Source organism: Panulirus ornatus, chromosome 4 (assembly GCF_036320965.1).
Source record: "Panulirus ornatus isolate Po-2019 chromosome 4, ASM3632096v1, whole genome shotgun sequence".
Lineage (NCBI taxonomy): Eukaryota > Metazoa > Arthropoda > Malacostraca > Decapoda > Palinuridae > Panulirus > Panulirus ornatus.
In genome coordinates, this window is record NC_092227.1 from 19,250,128 (window position 1) to 19,273,354 (window position 23,227).

Genomic DNA, 23,227 nt, shown 5'->3' on the forward strand with positions numbered 1-23,227 from the left:
TCATGCCCAGGTGCATATGCACCAATAATCACCCATCTCTCTCCATATCGACATATACACACATACATACATGGTGGAAAGGATCACAATTGAGTGTGTGATGAAGTATATTCCTCTGAGTCCACGGAGAAATGAAACATGATAAGTTCCCAAGTGCACTTTTGTGTAATAAAAAGGTTAGATACAGGAAAGAAATATAACAGTCAGTTGATATAAAAGGAAGAGACATAGCTAGGATGCCATTTCGTAAACGAGTGACTACCCAAATGTAGGTCAGATGTGTTCGAGTCTGACAACAAGCGTAATTCAAATTTATTATGTGGACAAGAAGGGGAACTGTTTACAAATTTTGTGAACAATAAAGCTATCCAATTTGTATAGACCTTCACTAATATCAAGGTTACAATTCTTCGTGTATCTAATAATAGAGGATTCAATGATATTTCTCGTAAAGGAGTTAGAGTTAATAACTGAGATGGCATTACTCCAGTCAATAAAATGATCATAATTTTGAAAATGATTAAACAAAGCATTAGATGTTTGTCCTGTTCTTACACTTTATTAATGTTGCTTGATTCTAACTATTGGTCTTGCTGGAAAATTTGGTTTATGTGTTTTGATAAGTCCATACATCTTTTAAGTGATGACACAACATACTTTAAACTCAGTAAGAATCCCCTAGAAGCATTTAATTTTCATTTCAATAAAGAAATGAAGTAGTTGTAGAAAGGTAATGGTTTTCTAATAAAAAGTTTGTCATCTTTGTCTTCTTCACTGCCATATATGTATGGACTTATCAAAACACATAAACCAAATTTTCCAGCACGACCTATAGTGAGTTCAGAGGGGTCCATTACATATAAATTGTCAAATTGGTTAGAATCTTTATTAAGCCCATTAGTGGGTAAGATATCAAATTCTAATATCATGAACAATATAGATTTAGTTAACAAGCTTAATGATATCAATGTTAATTTTGATTTCAAACTGGTTTGCTTTGATGTGTCATCTCTGTTCACAGAAGTTCCAGTTGATGACCTCTTAGAATTTATTTGATGTTTTGGATGATATTCATTTACCTGTTTCAAAGTCTGTTATTAGTGAATTATTAAATTGTGTATAAAAGACTGTAATGCAATTCAATGGACAATATTATGCTAAAAATTTGGTATAGCAATGAGTAACCCTCTTTCACCTGTATTAAGTAATCTTAATATGGAATTCTTTGAAACAAAGTTACTAAAGGATATCTTACCTTCTAATGCAATTTGGTTTAGGTAAGCAGATGATGTTCTTTGTGTTTGGCCAACAAATGAAAATTAGCAAACATTTCTCCCTTTACTAAACAATTTAGTACCTTCCATCAAATTTACTGTAGAAAGTGAAAATACTGATATGTAACCAATTTTAGACTGCATGACCCAAGGGATGGAAACAATTTTACATTTAGCATATACAGAAAACCTACTAATGTATGCTCATATATCCATTATACTTAGGGTATTATGTATTTGCAGTCCAGAGTCTATTGATGATGAGTTTGAATAGATATATTCTGTTGGATCCAAGTTAAAGTATCCTCGATCATTCATTGATAAATCCCTTAAGTTCACAAAGAAATCATTCTATAGAGTTGAACCCAAACCTCCCCTTGACACCAAGAACCTTTTAGTTCTCCCTTTTGACAATAATTTTACTTTACTTCCCAAGTTGCTTAAAACCATTTATGTAAATGATGCCTTCAGCAACAACAATACTATAAAGAATATCTTAATCAGGAACTCACCAGAAAGTTCTGCTGGATGCATCTACACAGTGCCATGTAGAAATTGTGTGAGTGAAAAACATTTTGAGTGATCAGGGCCTAAACATACAGGAGGGTGAAAGGCATGCAAGGAATAGAGTGAATTGGAACGATGTGGTAAACTGGGGTCGACATGCTGTCAATGGATTGAACCAGGGCATGTGAAGCATCTGGGGTAAACCACGGAAAGTTTTGTGGGGCCTGGATGTGGAAAGGGAGCCATGATTTCAGTGCATTATACATGACAGCTAGAGAATGAGAGTGAAGAAATGTGGCCTTTGTTGTCTTTTCCTAGTGCTACCTCGCGCGCATGTGGGGGGAGGGGGTTGCCATTTCATGTGTGGCGGGGTAGCGGCAGGAACGGATGAAAGCAGAATGTATGAATATCTATGTGTGTATATATGTATATGTCTGCATATGTATATGTATGTATACGTTGAAATATATAGGTATGTATATGTGCGTGTGTGGGCATTTATGTATATACATGTGTATGTGGGGGGTTGGGCCCTTCTTTCGTCTATTTCCTTGTGCTACCTCGCTAACGCAGGAGACAGCGACAAAGTATAACAAATAATAAATGTACATGTATATGAGTGGTTGGTCCATTCTTCGCCTGTTTCCTTGCCCTACCTCTCTAACATGGGAAACAGCGATTAAGTATGATAATAATAAAAATAATAATATCCTGGGGATAGGGAGAAAGAATATTTCCCATGGATTCCCCGCGTGTCATAGAGGGTGACTAAAGGGGGCGGGAGCGGGGGGCTAGAAACCCTCCCCTCCTTGTATTTTAACTTTATAAAAGGGGAAACAGAAGAAGGAATCATTTGGGGAGTGCTCATCCTGATCAAAGGCTCAGATTGGGTGTGTCTAAATGTGTGTGGATGTAACCAACATGAGAAAAAGGAGAGACAGGTAGTATGTTTGAGGAAAGGTAGCTGGATGTTTTGGCTCTGAGTGAAACGAAGCTCAAGGATAAAGGGGAAGAGTGGTTTGGGAATGTCTTGGGAGTAAAGTCAAGGGTTGGTGAGAGGACAAGAGCAAAGGAAGGAGTAGCACTGCTCCTGAAGCAGGAGTGGTGGGAGTATGTGATAGAGGGTAAGAAAGTAAACTCTAGATTGATATGGGTAAAACTAAAAGTGGATGGAGAGAGATGGGTCATTATTGGTGCCTATGCACTTAGGCATGAGAAAAAAGATCATGAGGGCTAAATGTTATGGGAGCATCTGAGTGAGTGTGTTAGAAGTTTTGATGCACGAGACCGGGTTACAGTGATGGGTGATTTAAATGCAAAGGTGAGTAATGTGGCAGTTAAGGGTAATGACTGGTGTACATGGGGTATTCAGTGTTGTAAGTGAAAATGGTGAAGAGCTAGTAGATTTGTGTGCTGAAAAACGACTGGTGATTGGGAATACCTGGTTTAAAAAGAGAGATATACATAAGTATACATATGTAAGTAGGAGAGATGGCCAGAGAGCATTATTGGATTATGTGTTAATTGATAGGCGTGTGAAAGAAAGACTTTTGGATGTTAATGTGCTGAGAGGGGTAGCTGGAGTGATATTTGATCATTATCTTGTGGAGGCGAAGGTGAAGATTTTTAGAGGTTTTCAGAAAAGAAGAGAGAATGTTGGGGTGAAAAGAGTGGTGAGAGTAAAAGAGATTGGAAAGGAGACCTTGTGAGAGGAAGTACCAGGAGAGATTGATTGCAGAATGGCAAAAGGTGAGAGCAAATGGCAAAAGGTGAGAGCAAATGACGTAACGGGAGTGGGGGAGGAATGGGATGTATTTAGGAAGTCAGTGATGGCTTGTGTAAAAGATGCTCATGGCATGAGAAAGGTGGGAGGTGAGTGGATTAGAAAGGGTAGCGAGTGGTGGGATGAAGAAGTAAGATTGTTAGTGAAATAGAAGAGAGAAGCGTTTGGATGATTTTTGCAGGGGAGTAGTGCAAATAACTGGGAGATGTATAAAAGAAGTGGCAGGAGGTCAAGAGAAAGGGGCAAGAGGTGAAAAAGAGGGCAAATGAGAGTTGGGGTGAGAGAATATCATTACATTTTAGGGAGAATAAGAAGATAAAAAGATGTTTCATTGGGCTATAGATAGAGTAGTGCGGAGGAGGGTGGGAGTGCTGGAAATGAGATGTTTGAGGACAATATGTGGTGTGAGGTGGTTTGATTAAGTAAAGAAAGGGTAAGAGAGATGTGTAGTAATAAAGAGTGTGGTTGAGAGAGCAGAAGAGGATGTTTTGAAACGGTTTGGTCACATGGAGAGAATAAGTGAGGAAAGATTGACAAAGAGGATATATGTGTCAGAGGTGGAGGGAACGAGGTGACAAAGAGGATATATGTGTCAGAGGTGGAGGGAACGAGGAGAAGTGGGAGACCAAATTGGAGGTGGAAAGATGGAGTGAAAAAGATTTTGAGTGATCCGGGCATGAACATGCAGGAGGATGAAAGGCGTGCAAGGAATAGAGTGAATTGAAATGATGTGGTATACCAGAGTTGACATGCTGTCAATGGAGTGAACCAGGGCATGTGAAGCATCTGGGGTAAACCATGGAAAGTTTTGTGGGGCCTAGATGTGGAAAGGAAGCTGTGGTTTCAGTGCATTATACATGACAGCTAAAGACTGAATGTGAATGAATGTGGCCTTTGTTGTCTTTTCCTAGAGCTATCTTGCGCACATGCGGGGGGAGGGTCCGTCATTTCAGGTGTGGCGGGGTGGTGACGGAAATGAATGAGGGCAGACAGTATGAATTATGTACGTGTGTATATATGTATATTTTTTTTTTTTTTTTGCTTTGTCGCTGTCTCCCGTGTTTGCGAGGTAGCGTATATGTCTGGGTGTATATATATACGTATACGTTGAGATGTATAGCTATGTATATGTGCGTGTCTGGACATGTGTATGTGGGTGGGTTGGGCCATTCTTTCGTCTGTTTCCTTGTGCTACCTCGCTAACGCGAGAGACAGCGACAAAGTATGATAAATAAAAAGAATAAAAAAGATGTTTTGGAAGGAGGTAAATATAGTGCATAAGACGAGAACAAATGGGAACATCAAAGAAGGGGGCTAATGGGAAAGTAATAACAAGTAGAGGTGAAGTGAGAAAGAGATGGAGTGAGTATTTTGAAGGTCTGTTGAATGTGTTTGATGGCAGTGTGGCAGGTATAGGGTGTTTTGGTTGAGGTGAGGTGAAGTGAGAGGGTCAGGGAGAATGGTTTGGTAAACAGAGAAGAGGTAGTGAAAGCTTTGTGGAAGATGAAAGCCAACAAGGTGGCAGGTTTGGATGGTATTGCAGTGTTATTTATAAAAAAAAAGTGGGTGACTGTGTTGTTGACTGGTTGGTAAGGATATTCAATGTATGTATGGTTCATGGTGATGTGCTTGAGGATTGGTGGAATGCATGCATAGTGCCATTGTAAGAAGGCAAAGGTAATAAAGGTGAGTGTTTAAATTACAGAGGCATAAGTTTGTTGAGTATTCCTAGAAAATTATATGGGAGGGTATTGATTAAGAAGGTAAAGGCATGTACAGAGAATCAGACTGGGGAAGAGTAGTGTGGTTTCAGAAGTGGTAAAGGATGTGTGGATCAGGTGTTTGCTTTGAAGAATGTATATGAGAAACACTTAGAAATACAGATGATTTGGAAGTAGCATTTATGGTTGGAGAAGGCACATGATAGAGTTGATGGAGAGGTTTTGTGGAAGGTACTAAGAGTATATGGTGCGGGAGGTAAGGTGCTAGAAGCAGTGAAAAGTTTTTATCAAGGATGTAAGGCATGTGTACGAGTAGGAAGAGAGGAAAGTAATTGGTTCCTAAAGAATGTTGGTTTGCAGCAGAGGTGCATGAGGTCTCCATGGTTGTTTAATTTGTTTATGGATGGGGTGGTGTGGGAGGTGTATGTAAGAGTTTTGGAGAGAGGGGCAAGTATGCAGTCTGTTGTGGATGAGAGGGCTTGGGAAGTGAGTCAGTTGCTGTTTGGTGATAATACAGCACTGGTGATTGATTCGGGTGAGAAACTGCAGAAGTTGGTGACTAAGTATGGTAAAAGGTTGAAAGAAGAAAGATGAGACTAAATGTGAATAAGAGCAAGGTTACTAAGTTCAGTGGGGGTTGGGGACAAGTTAATTGGGAGGTAAGTTTGAATGGAGAAAAACTGGAAGAAGTGAAGTGTTTTAGATATCTGGGAGTGGATTTAGCAGCGGATGGAACCATGGAGGTAGAAGTGAGTCACAGGGTGGGAGAGGGGGCGAAGGTTTTGGGAGCATTGAAGAATGTGTGGAGGGCGAGAACTTTATCTTGGAGAGCAAAAATGGGTATGTTTGAAGGAATAGTGGTTCCAACAAAGTTATATGGTTGTGAGGCATGGGCAACAGATAGGGTTGTGCAGAGGAGGGTGGATGTGTCTGAAATGAAATGTTTGAGGACAATATGTTGTGTGAGGTGGTTTGATCGAGTAAGTAATGAAAGGGTAAGAGAGATGTGTGGCAATAATCTGTCAAAGCTTGCACAATCAATGTGTCCCAAACCACATACTGTCCCAACATTCCCATGCTCTAATATTCTTTTGCATTCAAGGCCCAAAATGTACATCCATACAGCAATGTTAGGAATGCTGTATCTTCTGAACATAGCTTTTGCACTCAAGGTCCAAAATGTACATACATATAACAATGTAAGGACTGCTATATCTTCTAGCACAGCAATCTTCACTGTAACAGATAATGAAGCTTTATCTTCTAACATAGCTATCTCTACTGTAACAGGCAATGACCTCTCCTTCCACAGACTCCTCAATGCACAAATGACCTTATGCCCCTCACCCACAGTATGATTCACTTCAGCTCTTAGTGTTCTATGCACAGACATGTCCACTCCCAGGCACCCAAATTCTCCCCATTCAAACTCACATTCACACCATCTGGTCTTGCATCCCTGCTACATCTCATTACCTTCCACTTGTTCACATTAACTCTCAACATCCTCCTTTCACACACTTCCCTGAATTCAGACAGCAAATTCTACAGTTTCTCTTGAGTCTACCATCAGTGCTGTGTCATCTCTAATCTGACCCAACCCCTAAGCACTGCCCCTCTAGTAAGCCAAAAACCTGCCTTTCTCTCTAAGACCCTTGCATGTGTGCCCCTCACCATCCTTTCCATAAACAGATCAAAAAACCATGGTGATATTGCACACTCATAAGGCATACCCATCTCGTCTTCCCACTTGCATGCATCCCTATACTCCTAATAAAAACTCCTCACTACATCCAGTAGCTTTTCTCCCTCACCATAATTTCTTAACACCTTCCAAAAGGCATCTTTTTCTATCCTGTCTTATGCTTTCTTCATATCCATAAACCTAACATATAAATCCCTTTGTCTCCAAACATTTCTCACAAATTTTTGAAAGCAAACACCTCGCACATACATCCTTTACCATTCCTCCCCAAATCAATGCTCTGTATGTGCCACCATCCTCTCAAATCACCACCCTCCGAGTATACTTTATGCTGATCCACCTTCACTGAGAATCATTTCTCCTCCTCCCCTCCCTCTTGTGGTCACATACCTTTACTCTCCTGATAAGAATTCCTGCTTTTAGTAGCTTTACTCCCACATTAAATATTCTTAACACCCTTCAAAAGGTATCACTGCTAAACCAATATGCATTCTCTGTATCCATAGATACCACATACAAATCCCTTTCAAGGTATTTCTCACAGAGAATTTTTTAAAGGAAATGCCTCTGAGAATCCTTTACCACTCCTGAAGCCACATTGCTCTTCCCAAATCTTTGCAAGCAACCACCCTTTCAAAGCATCACTCTCCCATACAACACAGGTATACTAAACAGACCTAGAATTGTAATTCAGGCATTCACATTCATTCCCCTTCATTCTTTAAAGTACTTATAGTACTTCTAATGATGGTGAAATTTTACAAACAAAAAAAGAGATTTTCCAGGACTTACCTCTGATGCTGGGTAATAATATGAAGCAAAGAAAGAGAATGCCAAGTAGTGGTTCACGAAGAACAAGACTGCAAAAGAAGAACAATGATAATCAAAAAGTGTTCTGGGATTCTAAAATTTTCTTCTTTTTACTGTATAACAAATACCATGTGAAAATAAAAGAGCTCTATATTTTCCCATCATTCAAATAAGGGAATTCCATTGAGAGTACTCCCTAAATACTAAGATTATGACAAATTCTGATGACTCATTAGCACCAATACCACACTTTTACAAACTGTTTATCAATAACAATTTACACTTTTTCTTATCTATGGACTAAATCTAAGAGAATTTGAGAAAGCAAGTGCTTGGTGGGAGGTTACAACATGGTTTTACCCCATGCAGTGGAGTGCATCCATGTTAACTCAGACTCTTCATCCACTGCAATATTCATAAAACATGCAGATGCTCATGCATAGGGTCAAACAATGGTACAGCAACCTACCTAAGTCTATGTTATGTCAGTGAGATGAGGTAAAATCAGTGCACTTGTTACCAATGATGCCACATTCCACATTAAGGCAACAACCATATATATTTGCTATGGAGAATGAGTCTGCCAACCCAGTACATCTATTTATATGTTTCACAACTTAATCTTTTATGTTGTTTCTATTTGTTTTTGTTTATATCAAATTACTAGTAGAGATTATGGTATACCTGACCTGTAGTTTAAAGATATTTCAAACAGAAGGTATGGTGTTTGGCCATGATATCAGATGATCATACACAAAGCATGTCCAAAATGTTATGCTTTCAGAGGGATGATATCAAACTATGCCGTAAATTACTGGGACATCAGTTTAATTGGGTAAGTGATTTGATTTTCACCAATATGGTCGACCAGTCACCTTCACCAACAGATGAATTTGGTTACAATGCCATTTCTGGTGCGACCACTCAACAGTCACATACAATGGAATCAGCTTGTAACCTGTGGTCATAAGATGTGAAGACATACCCAAAGCCTAAGGTCCAAAGTGTCAACTAGAGCATGAAGAGACACTTTGAGAACTTAATTGGTGGGTATCTACCCAAAGGAAATCCTTGTTATACTTCATGGCACAATTGCTTTATAGAAAATCAATGAGGCTTTTGTCTTCAATATACAAAACCTTACACATTTTTAATATGCAGTTCAACTTTTGCCTGAGCTGAGATCACTTCATAGCTGTGTCATCAGCAGGAGTGACACCTCATCTGACCCTGTAATCCAAGCAGTGGCACGAGAACCTGTAATCACAAGGACATTACAGAGATGTTCAGGCCCTTCATGTAATGCTGGTCAGCAGGCAAGAAAAAAAAAATGCCAACACACATGGAGGTCTAACCTAGTCAGCACCTGTGATAGGAAGGGTTTCACTCCATCTGCTGCCGTACCACAGGTTAGAAGATGGGTTACCAGTGGAACTTGTCTCCTTATGGATGGTGACTATGTTAAGGCCATCCAAGTGAGGGTTGCGATGCTGCCCACCCCAGCTAGGGCTGCTAGAGGCCGACCTGACAACTCCGGCCTATGTGATATATATCACCAGCCTGGTACACTTAGGCACATAGTTCAGTCGTGTCCATGTACCCCTGAGAGAAAGGTAAAGCGCCACAATGATATCAGTAATTTCATACCCGCTGGTTGAGGTAGAGGGAATATGGTGTGGTTTGTGAGCCTTGTAGAGGTTGTACCTTTCTAATCCATCGCTCTGTGGTACAGCAACTACCATGGTCAAGCATGCTTTGAATCTGCCACCATTAGTTTGTGGATCTTCCAACATGGCTGTGCTGTCAGCAGCACTAAGGTGTCAAAATTTGTTTACACTGCAGTCGAGCTAATTAATAGTCCTGCTAATTTCTCATATTTGGTTTCAGCTGAAGATGAAAGCCAGAAAAGTATCAAAGTTTTGGAAAACTTTGAAAGGTGCCAGGAGTACAAAATAAGACAGTGCACTTATAAAGTGGTTTAAGCTCCCATGTAATGAATGTGTAAGCATTTCTGGGGAGATGCTTATCAAGCAGGTCAAAAATTTTTCATAGAGAACTCAAGCAAGACTATGTGAATATTTGAAAGGATGGTTACACGAGTTTAAGTGGAAACATGTAATATCAGTACTCGATGTGTGTGGTGAAAAGCATAATGCTGATAAAGAAGCTTGTACTTTTTGGTTGTATTAAAAGAATCAATTATTCATCTATTTTTTATTATAAATAGTGGCTGTTTCTCCCATCAGCAACGTAGCACCAGGAAGCAGACGAAGAATAGCCCATCCACTCATATACACACATTTATACATAAGTGTCAATACACGCAAAATAAATATAACAAAATAAATATTTATATTTATTTATCTATTTTGCTTTGTCGCTGTCTCCCGCGTTTGTGAGGTAGCGCAAGGAAACAGACGAAAGAAATGGCCCAACCCACCCCCATACACATGTATATACATACACGTCCACACACGCAAATATACATACCCATACATCTTAATGTACACATATATATACACACACAGACACCTACATATATACACATGCACACAATTCACACTGTCTGCCTTTATTCATTCCCATTGCCACCTTGCCACATGTGGAATAACATCCCCCTCCCCCCTCATGTGAGCGAAGTAGCGCTAGGAAAAGACAACAAAGGCCCCATTCGTTCACACTCAGTCTCTAGCTGTCATGCAATAACGCCCGAAACCACAGCTCCCTTTCCGCATCCAGGCCCCAGAGAACTTTCCAAGGTTTACCCCAGACGCTTCACATGCCCTGATTCAATCCATTGACAGCACGTCGACCCCGGTATACCACATCGATCCAATTCACTCTTTTCCTTGCATGCCTTTCACCCTCCTGCATGTTCAGGCCCCGATCACTCAAAATCTTTTTCACTCCATCTTTCCACCTCCAATTTGGTCTCCCACTTCTCCTTGTTCCCTCCACCTCCGACACATATATCCTCTTGGTCAATCTTTCCTCACTCATTCTCTCCATGTGCCCAAACCATTTCAAAACACCCTCTTCTGCTCTCTCAATCACGCTCTTCTTATTTCCACACATCTCTCTTACCCTTACATTACTTACTCGATCAAACCACCTCACACCACATATTGTCCTCAAACATCTCATTTCCAGCACATCCATCCTCCTGCGCACAACTCTATCCATAGCCCACACCTCGCAACCATACAACATTGTTGGAACCACTATTCCTTCAAACATACCCATTTTTGCTTTCTGAGATAATGTTATCGACTTCCACACATTCTTCAAGGCTCCCAGGATTTTCGCCCCCTCCCCCACCCTATGATTCACTTCCGCTTCCATGGTTCCATCAGCTGCCAGATCCACTCCCAGATATCAAAAACACTTTACTTCCTCCAGTTTTTCTCCATTCAAACTTACCTCCCAATTGACTTGACCCTCAACCCTACTGTACCTAATAACCTTGCTCTTATTCACATTTACTCTTAACTTTCTTCTTTCACACACTTTACCAAACTCAGTCACCAGCTTCTGCAGTTTCTCACAAGAATCAGCCACCAGCACTGTATCATCAGCGAACAACAACTGACTCACTTCCCAAGCTCTCTCATCCCCAACAGACTTCATACTTGCCCCTCTTTCCAAAACTCTTGCATTCACCTCCCTAACAACCCCATCCATAAACAAATTAAACAACCATGGAGACATCACACACCCCTGCCACAAACCTACATTCACTGAAAACCAATCACTTTCCTCTCTTCCTACACGTACACACACCTTACATTCTCGATAAAAACTTTTCACTGCTTCTAACAACTTGCCTCCCACACCATATATATCTTTTTTTTTTTTGTCGCTGTCTCCCGCGTTTGCGAGGTAGCGCAAGGAAACAGACGAAAGAAATGGCCCAACCCACCCCCATACACATGTATATACATACGTCCACACACGCAAATATACATACCTACACAGCTTTCCATGGTTTACCCCAGACGCTTCACATGCCCTGATTCAATCCACAGACAGCACGTCAACCCCAGTATACCACATCAATCCAATTCACTCTATTCCTTGCCCTCCTTTCACCCTCCTGCATGTTCAGGCCCCGATCACACAAAATCTTTTTCACTCCATCTTTCCACCTCCAATTTGGTCTCCCACTTCTCCTCGTTCCCTCCACCTCCGACACGTATATCCTCTTGGTTAATCTTTCCTCACTCATTCTCTCCATGTGCCCAAACCATTTCAAAACACCCTCTTCTGCTCTCTCAACCATGCTCTTTTTATTTCCACACATCTCTCTTACCCTTACGTTACTTACTCGATCAAACCACCTCACACCACACATTATCTTCAAACATCTCATTTCCAGCATATCCATCCTCCTGCGCACAACTCTATCCATAGCCCACGCCTCACAACCATACAACATTGTTGGAACCACTATTCCTTCAAACATACCCATTTTTGCTTTCCGAGATAATGTTCTCGACTTCCACACATTCTTCAAGGCTCCCAGAATTTTCGCCCCCTCCCCCACCCTATGATCCACTTCCGCTTCCATGATTCCATCCGCTGCCAGATCCACTCCCAGATATCTAAAACACTTTACTTCCTCCAGTTTTGCTCCATTCAAACTTACCTCCCAATTGACTTGACCCTCAACCCTACTGTACCTAATAACCTTGCTCTTATTCACATTTACTCTTAACTTTCTTCTTTCACACACTTTACTGAACTCAGTCACCAGCTTCTGCAGTTTCTCACATGAATCAGCCACCAGCTCTGTATCATCAGCGAACAACAACTGACTCACTTCCCAAGCTCTCTCATCCCCAACAGACTTCATACTTGCCCCTCTTTCCAAAACTCTTGCATTCACCTCCCTAACAACCCCGTCCATAAACAAATTAAACAACCATGGAGACATCACACACCCCAGCCGCAAACCTACATTCACTGAGAACCAATCACTTTCCTCTCTTCCTACACGTACACATGCCTTACATCCTCGATAAAAACTTTTCACTGCTTCTAACAACTTGCCTCCCACACCATATATTCTTAATACCTTCCACAGAGCATCTCTATCAACGCTATCATATGCCTTCTCCAGATCCATAAATGCTACATACAAATCCATTTGCTTTTCTAAGTATTTCTCACATACATTCTTCAAAGCAAACACCTGATCCACACATCCTCTACCACTTCTGAAACCACACTGCTCTTCCACAATCTGATGCTCTGTACATGCCTTCACCCTCTCAATCATTTGCTCTCACCTTTTTCCATTCTGTATTCAGTCTCTACTGGTACTTCCTCACACAAGTCTTCTTTACAAGTTCACTTACTCTCACCACTGTCTTCTTCCCAACATTCTCTCATTTTCTGAAAACCTCTATAAATTTTCACCTTTACCTCCACAAGATAGCGATCAAACATCCCTCCAGCTGCCCCTCTCAGCTCATTAACATCCAAAAGTTTTTCTTTTACACATATATCAATTAACACTTAATCCAATAACACCCTCTGGTCATCTCTCCCACTCACATACATATACTTATGTATATCTCTCATTTTAAACCAGGTATTCCTGGTTTGATGTGTTTGATGATAGAGTGGCAGATATAGGGTGTTTTGGTCGAGGTGGTGTGCAAAGTGCGAGGGTTAGGGAAAATGAGTTGGTAAACAGAGAAGAGGTAGTAAAAGCTTTGCGGAAGATGAAAGCCGGCAAGGCAGCAGGTTTGGATGGTATTGCAGTGGAATTTATTAAAAAAGGGGGTGACTGTATTGTTGACTGGTTGGTAAGGTTATTTAATGTATGTATGACTTATGGTGAGGTGCCTGAGGATTGGCGGAATGCGTGCATAGTGCCATTGTACAAAGGCAAAGGGGATAAGAGTGAGTGCTCAAATTACAGAGGTATAAGTTTGTTGAGTATTCCTGGTAAATTATATGGGAGGGTATTGATTGAGAGGGTGAAGGCATGTACAGAGCATCAGATTGGGGAAGAGCAGTGTGGTTTCAGAAGTGGTAGAGGATGTGTGGATCAGGTGTTTGCTTTGAAGAATGTATGTGAGAAATACTTAGAAAAGCAAATGGATTTGTATGTAGCATTTATGGATCTGGAGAAGGCATATGATAGAGTTGATAGAGATGCTCTGTGGAAGGTATTAAGAATATATGGTGTGGGAGGCAAGTTGTTAGAAGCAGTGAAAAGTTTTTATCGAGGATGTAAGGCATGTGTACGTGTAGGAAGAGAGGAAAGTGATTGGTTCTCAGTGAATGTAGGTTTGCGGCAGGGGTGTGTGATGTCTCCATGGTTGTTTAATTTGTTTATGGATGGGGTTGTTAGGGAGGTGAATGCAAGAGTTTTGGAAAGAGGGGCAAGTATGAAGTCTGTTGGGGATGAGAGAGCTTGGGAAGTGAGTCAGTTGTTGTTCGCTGATGATACAGCGCTGGTGGCTGATTCATGTGAGAAACTGCAGAAGCTGGTGACTGAGTTCAGTAAAGTGTGTGAAAGAAGAAAGTTAAGAGTAAATGTGAATAAGAACAAGGTTATTAGGTACAGTAGGGTTGAGGGTCAATTCAATTGGGAGGTGAGTTTGAATGGAGAAAAACTGGAGGAAGTGAAGTGTTTTAGATATCTGGGAGTGGATCTGGCAGCGGATGGAACCATGGAAGCGGAAGTGGATCATAGGGTGGGGGAGGGGGCGAAAAAATTCTGGGAGCCTTGAAGAATGTGTGGAAGTCGAGAACATTATCTCGGAAAGCAAAAATGGGTATGTTTGAAGGAATAGTGGTTCCAACAATGTTGTATGGTTGCGAGGCGTGGACTATGGATAGAGTTGTGCGCAGGAGGATGGATGTGCTGGAAATGAGATGTTTGAGGACAATGTGTGGTGTGAGGTGGTTTGATCGAGTAAGTAACGTAAGGGTAAGAGAGATGTGTGGAAATAAAAAGAGCGTGGTTGAGAGAGCAGAAGAGGGTGTTTTGAAATGGTTTGGTCACATGGAGAGAATGAGTGAGGAATGATTGACCAAGAGGATATATGTGTCGGAGGTGGAGGGAACGAGGAGAAGAGGGAGACCAAATTGGAGGTGGAAAGATGGAGTGAAAAAGATTTTGTGTGATCGGGGCCTGAACATGCAGGAGGGTGAAAGGAGGGCAAAGAATAGAGTGAATTGGAGCGATGTGGTATACCGGGGTTGACGTGCTGTCAGTGGATTGAATCAAGGCATGTGTATGGGGGTGGGTTGGGCCATTTCTTTCGTCTGTTTCCTTGCGCTACCTCGCAAACACGGGAGACAGCGACAAAGCAAAAAAAAAAAAAACAAACCCACAAGCTCTTCAACATTTCCATTTACAACACTGACCACCCCATGTACACCAATTATTCCTTCAACTGCCACATTACTCACCTTTGCATTCAAACCACCCATCACTATAACCCGGTCTTGTGCATCAAAATTACTAGAACAATCACTTGGCTGCTCCCAAAACAGTTGCCTCTAATGATCTTTCTTCTCATGACTAGATGCATATGCACCAATAATCACCCATTTCCCTCCTCCCACTTTCAGTTTTACCCATATCAATCTAGAATTTACTTTCTTACACTCTATCACATATTCCCACAACTCTTGCTTCAGTAGTAGTGCTACTCCTTACTTTGCTCTTGTCCTCTCACCAACCCCTGACTTTACTTCCAAGACATTCCCAAACCACTCATTCCCTGTACCCTTGAGCTTCATTTCACTCTGAGCCAAAACATCTAGATTCCTTTCCTCAAACAGACTACCTATCTCTCCTTTTTCCTCACGCATTTAGATACCCCAATCTGAGCCTTCAAGGAGGATGAGCACTCCCTGCATGACTCCTTCTTCTGTTTCCCTGGGAATACCTGATTTAAAAAGAGATATACATAAGTATACGTTATGTGAGTAGGAGAGATGGTCAAAAGGCATTATTGGATTACATACTAAGTGATAGGCATGTAAAAGAGACTTCTGGATGCTATTGTGCTGAGAGGGGCAGCTGGAGTGATGTCTGATCACCATCTTGTGGAGGCAAAGGTCAAGATTTGTAGAGGTTTCCAGAAAAGAAGAGAGCATGTTGGAGAGAAGAGAGTGGTGAGAGAAAGTGAGCTTGGAAGGGAGACATGTGTGAGGAACTACCAGGAGAGACTGAGTGCAGAATACAAAAGGTAAGAGCAAATGACGTGAGGAGAGTGGATGAAGAATGGATGGATTTAGGGAAGCAGTGATGGCTTGGGAGGTAGGCTGATTAGAAAGGGTAGTGAGTGGTGGGATGAAGAAGTATGGTGGTTAGTGAAAGAGAAAAGAGAGGCATTTGGATGATACTTGCAGGGAAGTAGTGGAAAAGACTGGGATATGTATAAAAGAAAGTGGCAGGTCAAGAGAAAGGTGCAAGAGGTGAAAAAGAGGGTAAATGAGAGTTGGGGTGATAGTATCAATAAATCTTAGGAAGAATAAAAAGATGTTTTGGAAGAGGGTAAATAACGTGCATAAGACAAATGGGAACACTGGTGAAGGGGCAAGATGGGAGGTAATAACAGGTAGTGATGAAGTGAGGATATTGAGTATTTTGAAGATCTGTTACATGTTTTTAATGATAGAGTGGCAGATATAGGGTTTTGGGCCAAGGTGGTGTGCCAAGTGAAAGGACCCCAAGGAGAATAGTTTGGTAAGCTGAAAAGAGGTAGTGAAAGGTGTGTGGAAGATGAAATCTGACAAGGTAGTGGGTTTGGATGGTACTGCAGCAAAATTTTATCAAAAAAGGGGGTGACTGTGTTGTTCACTGGTTGGGAAGGATATTCAATGTATGTATGGATTGTGGTGAAGTGCCTGATGATTGGCAGAATATATGCATAGTCCCACTGTACAAACGCACTTGGGCTTAAGTTTGGAATAACATCATCATCAAAGGGCTAACAGCATGGTGGTGTGGTGTTGCCAATGCACTGCAAACACATGGCGTGGCTTCAGTTTATAGCTGTGGAGTGTTATAGCATTTTGTGCTGAAGTATAATGTATATTGCATGTGTTTCACTCCTTGCATCAAGCCACCAAAACATCTTTTAAGTTCTCCTGGTACCAGTGGTACAAAGAAGCATGAGGCCATCACCAATGACACTAGAATGGATGTGTTCAAATGTTATGACAAAGGTGAATGAAGAGCTGATATCAGGGGTGCCTTTGCAAATAGTGAATCTACTTTTCAAACTATTTGTGATACTGCAGAGAAGACCAAGGAAAGAGCCAAGAATAGAACATCAGTGCATTTATGAACTTGTATTCCCCTGAATTTCTGTTATGGAGAGAATGGAACGAATGTATGTTATAGTATTTCAAAGTTACTGGTACGTCTATAACATATCTTTTCACTAGTATAATATTCGATACTGTCTGATTACCTGTCTTATTGCCTGTAACCACATCTCATTTGCCTATTCCATTGACATTTCCATATCTTCTTTTATGTGTCTGACACTATTAACCTCCTTCTAAAATACATTTTCTATTTCCCTGAAGTTTGCTGATATCTGATCACCTCAACTTCTTTTGTTCTTTTGTCAACCCCTGCACCTTCCTCTTCACCTCTTTCCACTATCTTTTGTACATTTTCCAATCACTTACACTTCCTACCTGTAAGCAAAGCCCATAAACCTATCTTTTCTCTTTCATTAACAACCGGACCATCACATCCCAACACTCACTAACCTGCCTGACTTGCACATCTCCTACTTGACATGCATGCTAACACAGCTTCCCTAAATACCTCCCATTCCTCAACCTTTCCCCTAGCTTCACATACTCTCACCTTTTACCAGTCTACACTCAATCTATTCTGGTATCTCTTCGCATAAGACTCTTCTCTCAGTTCACATACTTCCACAACCCTCTTCTCACCCATCATTTACTCTTTTCTGAAAGTCTACAAATCTTCACCCTTACCTCAACCAGATAATGATCAGACATCCTACCAGCTGCCCCTCTCAGTACAATCACATCCAAGAGTCTCTTGTTTGTATGCCTATCAATTATCACATAATCAAATAATGCCCACTAAACATCTTTCTTACTCCATGTATACTTATGTCTGACTCTCTTGTTAAACCAAGTATTCCTGATCACTGGTGCTTTTTGAGTACACATTTCTAAAAGCTGTTTAACATTTTGAATCACATTACTGAATACCCCATGCCCCATAGAAATATCCTCATCTGCCGCATTACCCATTTTTGCATTCAAATAAAATCCTATCACTGATACTGATCTCTCACATCAAAACTACTGACACTCAATTGTCTCTCCCCAAAACACTCATCTCTCTTTGTCTGTCTATCTATCTGTAATCAGTGTCTCCTCTCTCATTTGCATGGAGTGAAACAAGTATACAGAGGCATTATGGGAAGTGATTTTACAAAACTGGGGTCCTCAACTCCAATCATGTAGGCTAACAAAAGGCAGAAGTGACCATTTCCCTTAAGTAAATTTGCTGCTTTGCTACCAAAATGTTTATCAGATTCTAAGACTTAATCTTTAGTTTTTGACCATGAGGCAATAAAATTCATAAGGTCTTGAACCAGCAAACAGCATACAAACAAGGAGGATGAATGCAAAATAATAAAGCACAAAAAGCCATAGTACTGAATGAGCCATTTACAAATTGTCTAAGTCTTGGTGTCTTACTTCACCATACTCTTATTACTGAGTGCAATAGCTTCATTGGTATATAAATACCCTTACACACTAAAGTCTTACTTCCCTTGAAACACACAACAGATATCTAAAGAGTGATAAACACATTTGCTACCTATTCATTGCATTCATTTTTCAATACAGATACACCACCGATTTTCCGGCAACTGATGGTTCCAACCTCCTTTAGTCCGGACAAAATTTTGTGAGGGAACTTGAAATTACCACGGCCACCAGACTAGTTTACTGGGCAGCCACAGATGGCGTTGCGTATAGGGCGAACTTATTTATATCATTTACACTGCACTTGTTGGTGGTGATACTGCAATTCTGTGAGTTTCTTAGCTTATTTTGCTTAAATCTAACCCTAGCTATGGCTTCTAAGACATATGATAGTGTCAGTCAAGGTGTCAAACGTAAACACCAGTCCATATTGATCCAAGATAAAGTAGAACTGTTGAAAAAAAAATGGACAGTGGTGTTTCAGTATGTAAGCTGTGTGACATCTACAGTATTGGTTCATCAACTGTTTATGATATAAAGAAGCAAAGGGGGAAAATATTGAAATTCTATGCAGACAGCGACTCCAAGAAGCAAATGATGATTAGAAAAACTATGAAAGATGGTAAGAGTACTGAGCATGATCGAGTGATGATGTAATGGTTTCGTCAGCATCGGGGTGGTGGAGTGGACTTGTCAGGTAGCATGACAATGGACCAAGCTAAGTTGTTCCATAAAGAACTTAAAGTACAATATGAGCGTGACTATAATGAAGGATGGATTCAAAGATTCAAGAAGTGTCATGGAATTTCCATGAATAAAGTGTGTGGAGAAAAGTGGTCTGCAAACCAAGGAGCTGCCAAGTATGTGGACGAATTTGTGAAACATAGCTGATGAACACCTCAGTCCTCAGCAGGTGTATAATGTAGTTCAATTATCTAATTTACATTCAATATGTTTAATTCAAATTTCTAGCAGTCCATGGTATATTTTACACACATGGGAGATGTATAATTAGTGGGTTAGAGGTGTGTTGATGAATCATTATTACATGACCATGGTAGGTCTGGCAAAGTGGTTAATTTGGCAAGGCTTTGGAACCAAGAGTGCCGGAAAATCGGTGATGTGCCTGTATTACTTTATTTCAAATTGAGGGAAAAAGGGGGATGGGAAGTCTAAAGACAAGGGTATGTACCCAGCTATGGCCCAGGAATCTTTAAAAGCACTTGCACCCATTGTCTTAATAGTACGGTAAAAAGGAGCCAAAATACCAAAATTCACAATTATACCATGTACATTTACTATCTAACTGAAATGGTAATGTAAGTGCCCAGTTTTGGAGACATCTACCACTGGCAATAAAGTACAGTGATATTTAAGCATAAACTCAAATCATGAAAATATATTTCTGTAGGACATAATCACAGCTAAATTCAAATGTACAACATAAAACTGCAGTTAAACTTGCTGCAGAAACATACTTACCAACACCAAGAATAAATGGCAGGGAGGTTAAGAAGAAAAAGGGAAATGTGCGGAGGATGGAGAGGTGCACCAACTGTGATATGAGCCCACAAAGGATGACTGATGTCGGTAGACTCTCAAAGAGGAATAGCAAAATGTAAAGCCCTATCGTTACCTGCAAAAGAAAATATAGTACATATAGATTTCAAAGCATGAATTCATTGTAAAACAGAAAATTAAAGATGCAACCAAGACATGTAACTTATGATTTTTGCACCAACAACAAACTGTGGTCACACTCTTCATTGCTCAACTAGACAATCAATACCATTTACAGGGAAAGGCTAATCTAAATTGGTATGGAGTGTGAACGAATGTGGCCTTTGTTGTCTTTTCCTAGCACTACCTCGTGCACATGTGGGGAAAGGGGGTTGTCATTTCAAGTGGGGTGGGGTGTTGATGGGAATGAATAAGGGCAGACATTATGAATTATGTACATGTGCATATATGTATATGTCTGTGTGTGTATATATGTATACGTTGAGATGTATAGGTATGTATATGTGTGTGTGTGGACGTGTATGTATATACATATGTATGTGGGTGGGCTGGGCCATTCTTTCGTCTGTTTCCTTGCGCTACCTTGCTAACACAGGAGACAGCGACAAAGTATGATAAATATATAAATAAATATATATATATATCCCTGGGGATATATATATATTTTTTTAACTTTCTAAAATGGGAAACAGAAGAAGGAGTCACGCGGGGAGTGCTCATCCTCCTCGAAGGCTCAGACTGGGGTGTCTAAATGTGGGTGGATGTAACCAAGAGGAGAGATACGTAGTATGTTTGAGGAAAGGAACCTGGATGTTTTGGCTCTGAGTGAAATGAAGCTCAAGGGTAAAGGGGAAGAGTGGTTTGGGAATGTCTTGGGAGTAAAGTCAGGGGTTAGTGAGAGGACAAGAGCAAGGGAAGGAGTAGCAGTACTCCTGAAACAGGAGTTGTGGGAGTATGTGATAGAATGTAAGAAAGTAAATTCTAGATTAATATGGGTAAAACTGAAAGTTGATGGAGAGAGATGGGTGATTATTGGTGCATATGCACCTGGGCATGAGAAGAAAGATCATGAGAGGCAAGTGTTTTGGGAGCAGCTGAATGAGTGTGTTAGTGGTTTTGATGCACGAGACCGGGTTATAGTGATGGGTGATTTGAATGCAAAGGTGAGTAATGTGGCAGTTGAGGGAATAATTGGTATACACGGGGTGTTCAGTGTTGTAAATGGAAATGGTGAAGAGCTAGTAGATTTATGTGCTGAAAAAGGACTGGTGATTCGGAATACCTGGTTTAAAAAGTGAGATATACATAAGTATACGTATGTAAGTAGGAGAGATGGCCAGGGAGCGTTATTGTATTACGTGTTAATTGACAGGCGCGTGAAAGAGAGACTTTTGGATGTTAATGTGCTGAGAGGTGCAACTGGAGGGATGTCTGATCATTATCTTGTGGAGGCTAAGGTGAAGATTTGTATGGGTTTTCAGAAAAGAAGGGTGAATGTTGGGGTGAAGAGGGTGGCGAGAGTAAGTGAGCTTGGGAAGGAGACTTGTGTGAGGAAGTACCAGGAGAGACTGAGTACAGAATGGAAAAAGGTGAGAACAATGGAAGTAAGGGGAGTGGGGGAGGAATGGGATGTATTTAGGGAATCAGTGATGGATTGCGCAAAAGATGCTTGTGGCATGAGAAGAGTGGGAGGTGGGTTGATTAGAAAGGGTAGTGAGTGGTGGGATGAAGAAGTAAGATTATTAGTGAAAGAGAAGAGAGAGGCATTTGGACGATTTTTGCAGGGAAAAAATGCAATTGAGTGGGAGATGTATAAAAGAAAGAGACAGGAGGTCAAGAGAAAGGTGCAAGAGGTGAAAAAGAGGGCAAATGAGAGTTGGGGTGAGAGAGTATCATTAAATTTTAGGGAGAATAAAAAGATGTTCTGGAAGGAGGTAAATAAAGTGCGTAAGACAAGGGAGCAAATGGGAACTTCAGTGAAGGGCGCAAATTGGGAGGTGATAACAAGTAGTGGTGATGTGAGAAGGAGATGGAGTGAGTATTTTGAAGGTTTGTTGAATGTGTTTGATGATAGAGTGGGAGATATAGGGTGTTTTGGTCGAGGTGTTGTGCAAAGTGAGAGGGTTAGGGAAAACGATTTGGTAAACAGAGAAGAGGTAGTAAAAGCTTTGCGCAAGATGAAAGCCGGCAAGGAAAGCAGGTTTGGATGGTATTGCAGTGGAATTTATTAAAAAAGGGGGTGACTGTATTATTGACTGGTTGGTAAGGTTATTCAATGTATGTATGACTCATGGTGAGGTGCCTGAGGATTGGCGGAATGCGTGCATAGTGCCATTGTACAAAGGCAAAGGGGATAAGAGTGAGTGCTCAAATTACAGAGGTATAAGTTTGTTGAGTATTCCTGGGAAATTATATGAGAGGGTATTGATTGAGAGGGTGAAGGCATGTACAGAGCATCAGATTGGGGAAGAGCAGTGTGGTTTCAGAAGTGGTAGAGGATGTGTGGATCAGGTGTTTGCTTTGAAGAATGTATGTGAGAAATACTTAGAAAAGCAAATGGATTTGTATGTAGCATTTATGGATCTGGAGAAGGCATATGATAGAGTTGATAGAGATGCTCTGTGGTAGGTATTAAGAATATATGGTGTGGGAGGCAAGTTGTTAGAAGCAGTGAAAAGTTTTTATCGAGGATGTAAGGCATGTGTACGTGTAGGAAGAGAGGAAAGTGATTGGTTCTCAGTGAATGTAGGTTTGCGGCAGGGGTGTGTGATGTCTCCATGGTTGTTTAATTTGTTTATGGATGGGGTTGTTAGGGAGGTGAATGCAAGAGTTTTGGAAAGAGGGGCAAGTATGAAGTCTGTTGGGGATGAGAGAGCTTGGGAAGTGAGTCAGTTGTTGTTCGCTGATGATACAGCGCTGGTGGCTGATTCATGTGAGAAACTGCAGAAGCTGGTGACTGAGTTCAGTAAAGTGTGTGAAAGAAGAAAGTTAAGAGTAAATGTGAATAAGAGCAAGGTAATTAGGTACAGTAGGGTTGAGAGTCAAGTCAATTGGGAGGTAAGTTTGAATGGAGAAAAACTGGAGGAAGTAAAGTGTTTTAGATATCTGGGAGTGGATCTGGCAGCGGATGGAACCATGGAAGCGGAAGTAGATCATAGGGTGGGGGAGGGGG

The 23,227-nt window shown here is 40.9% G+C and overlaps 1 protein-coding gene across 2 annotated transcripts in view; it reads right to left on the reverse strand.

Moving 5' to 3' along the window:
- Positions 1 to 680: 680 nt before the first annotated feature.
- LOC139765931 (uncharacterized) overlaps positions 681 to 23,227 on the reverse strand; it is a 91,885-nt gene continuing 69,338 nt past the window's right edge. For both annotated transcript variants that reach the window (XM_071693919.1, XM_071693909.1), the window contains 3 exons: positions 20,017 to 20,170; positions 7,783 to 7,850; positions 681 to 1,079 (listed from right to left, as the gene is read on the reverse strand). In XM_071693919.1, the coding sequence (XP_071550020.1) occupies positions 696 to 1,079; positions 7,783 to 7,850; positions 20,017 to 20,170 (606 nt within the window). In that variant the 3' untranslated portion in view covers positions 681 to 695. The remainder of the gene's footprint in view (positions 1,080 to 7,782; positions 7,851 to 20,016; positions 20,171 to 23,227) is intronic.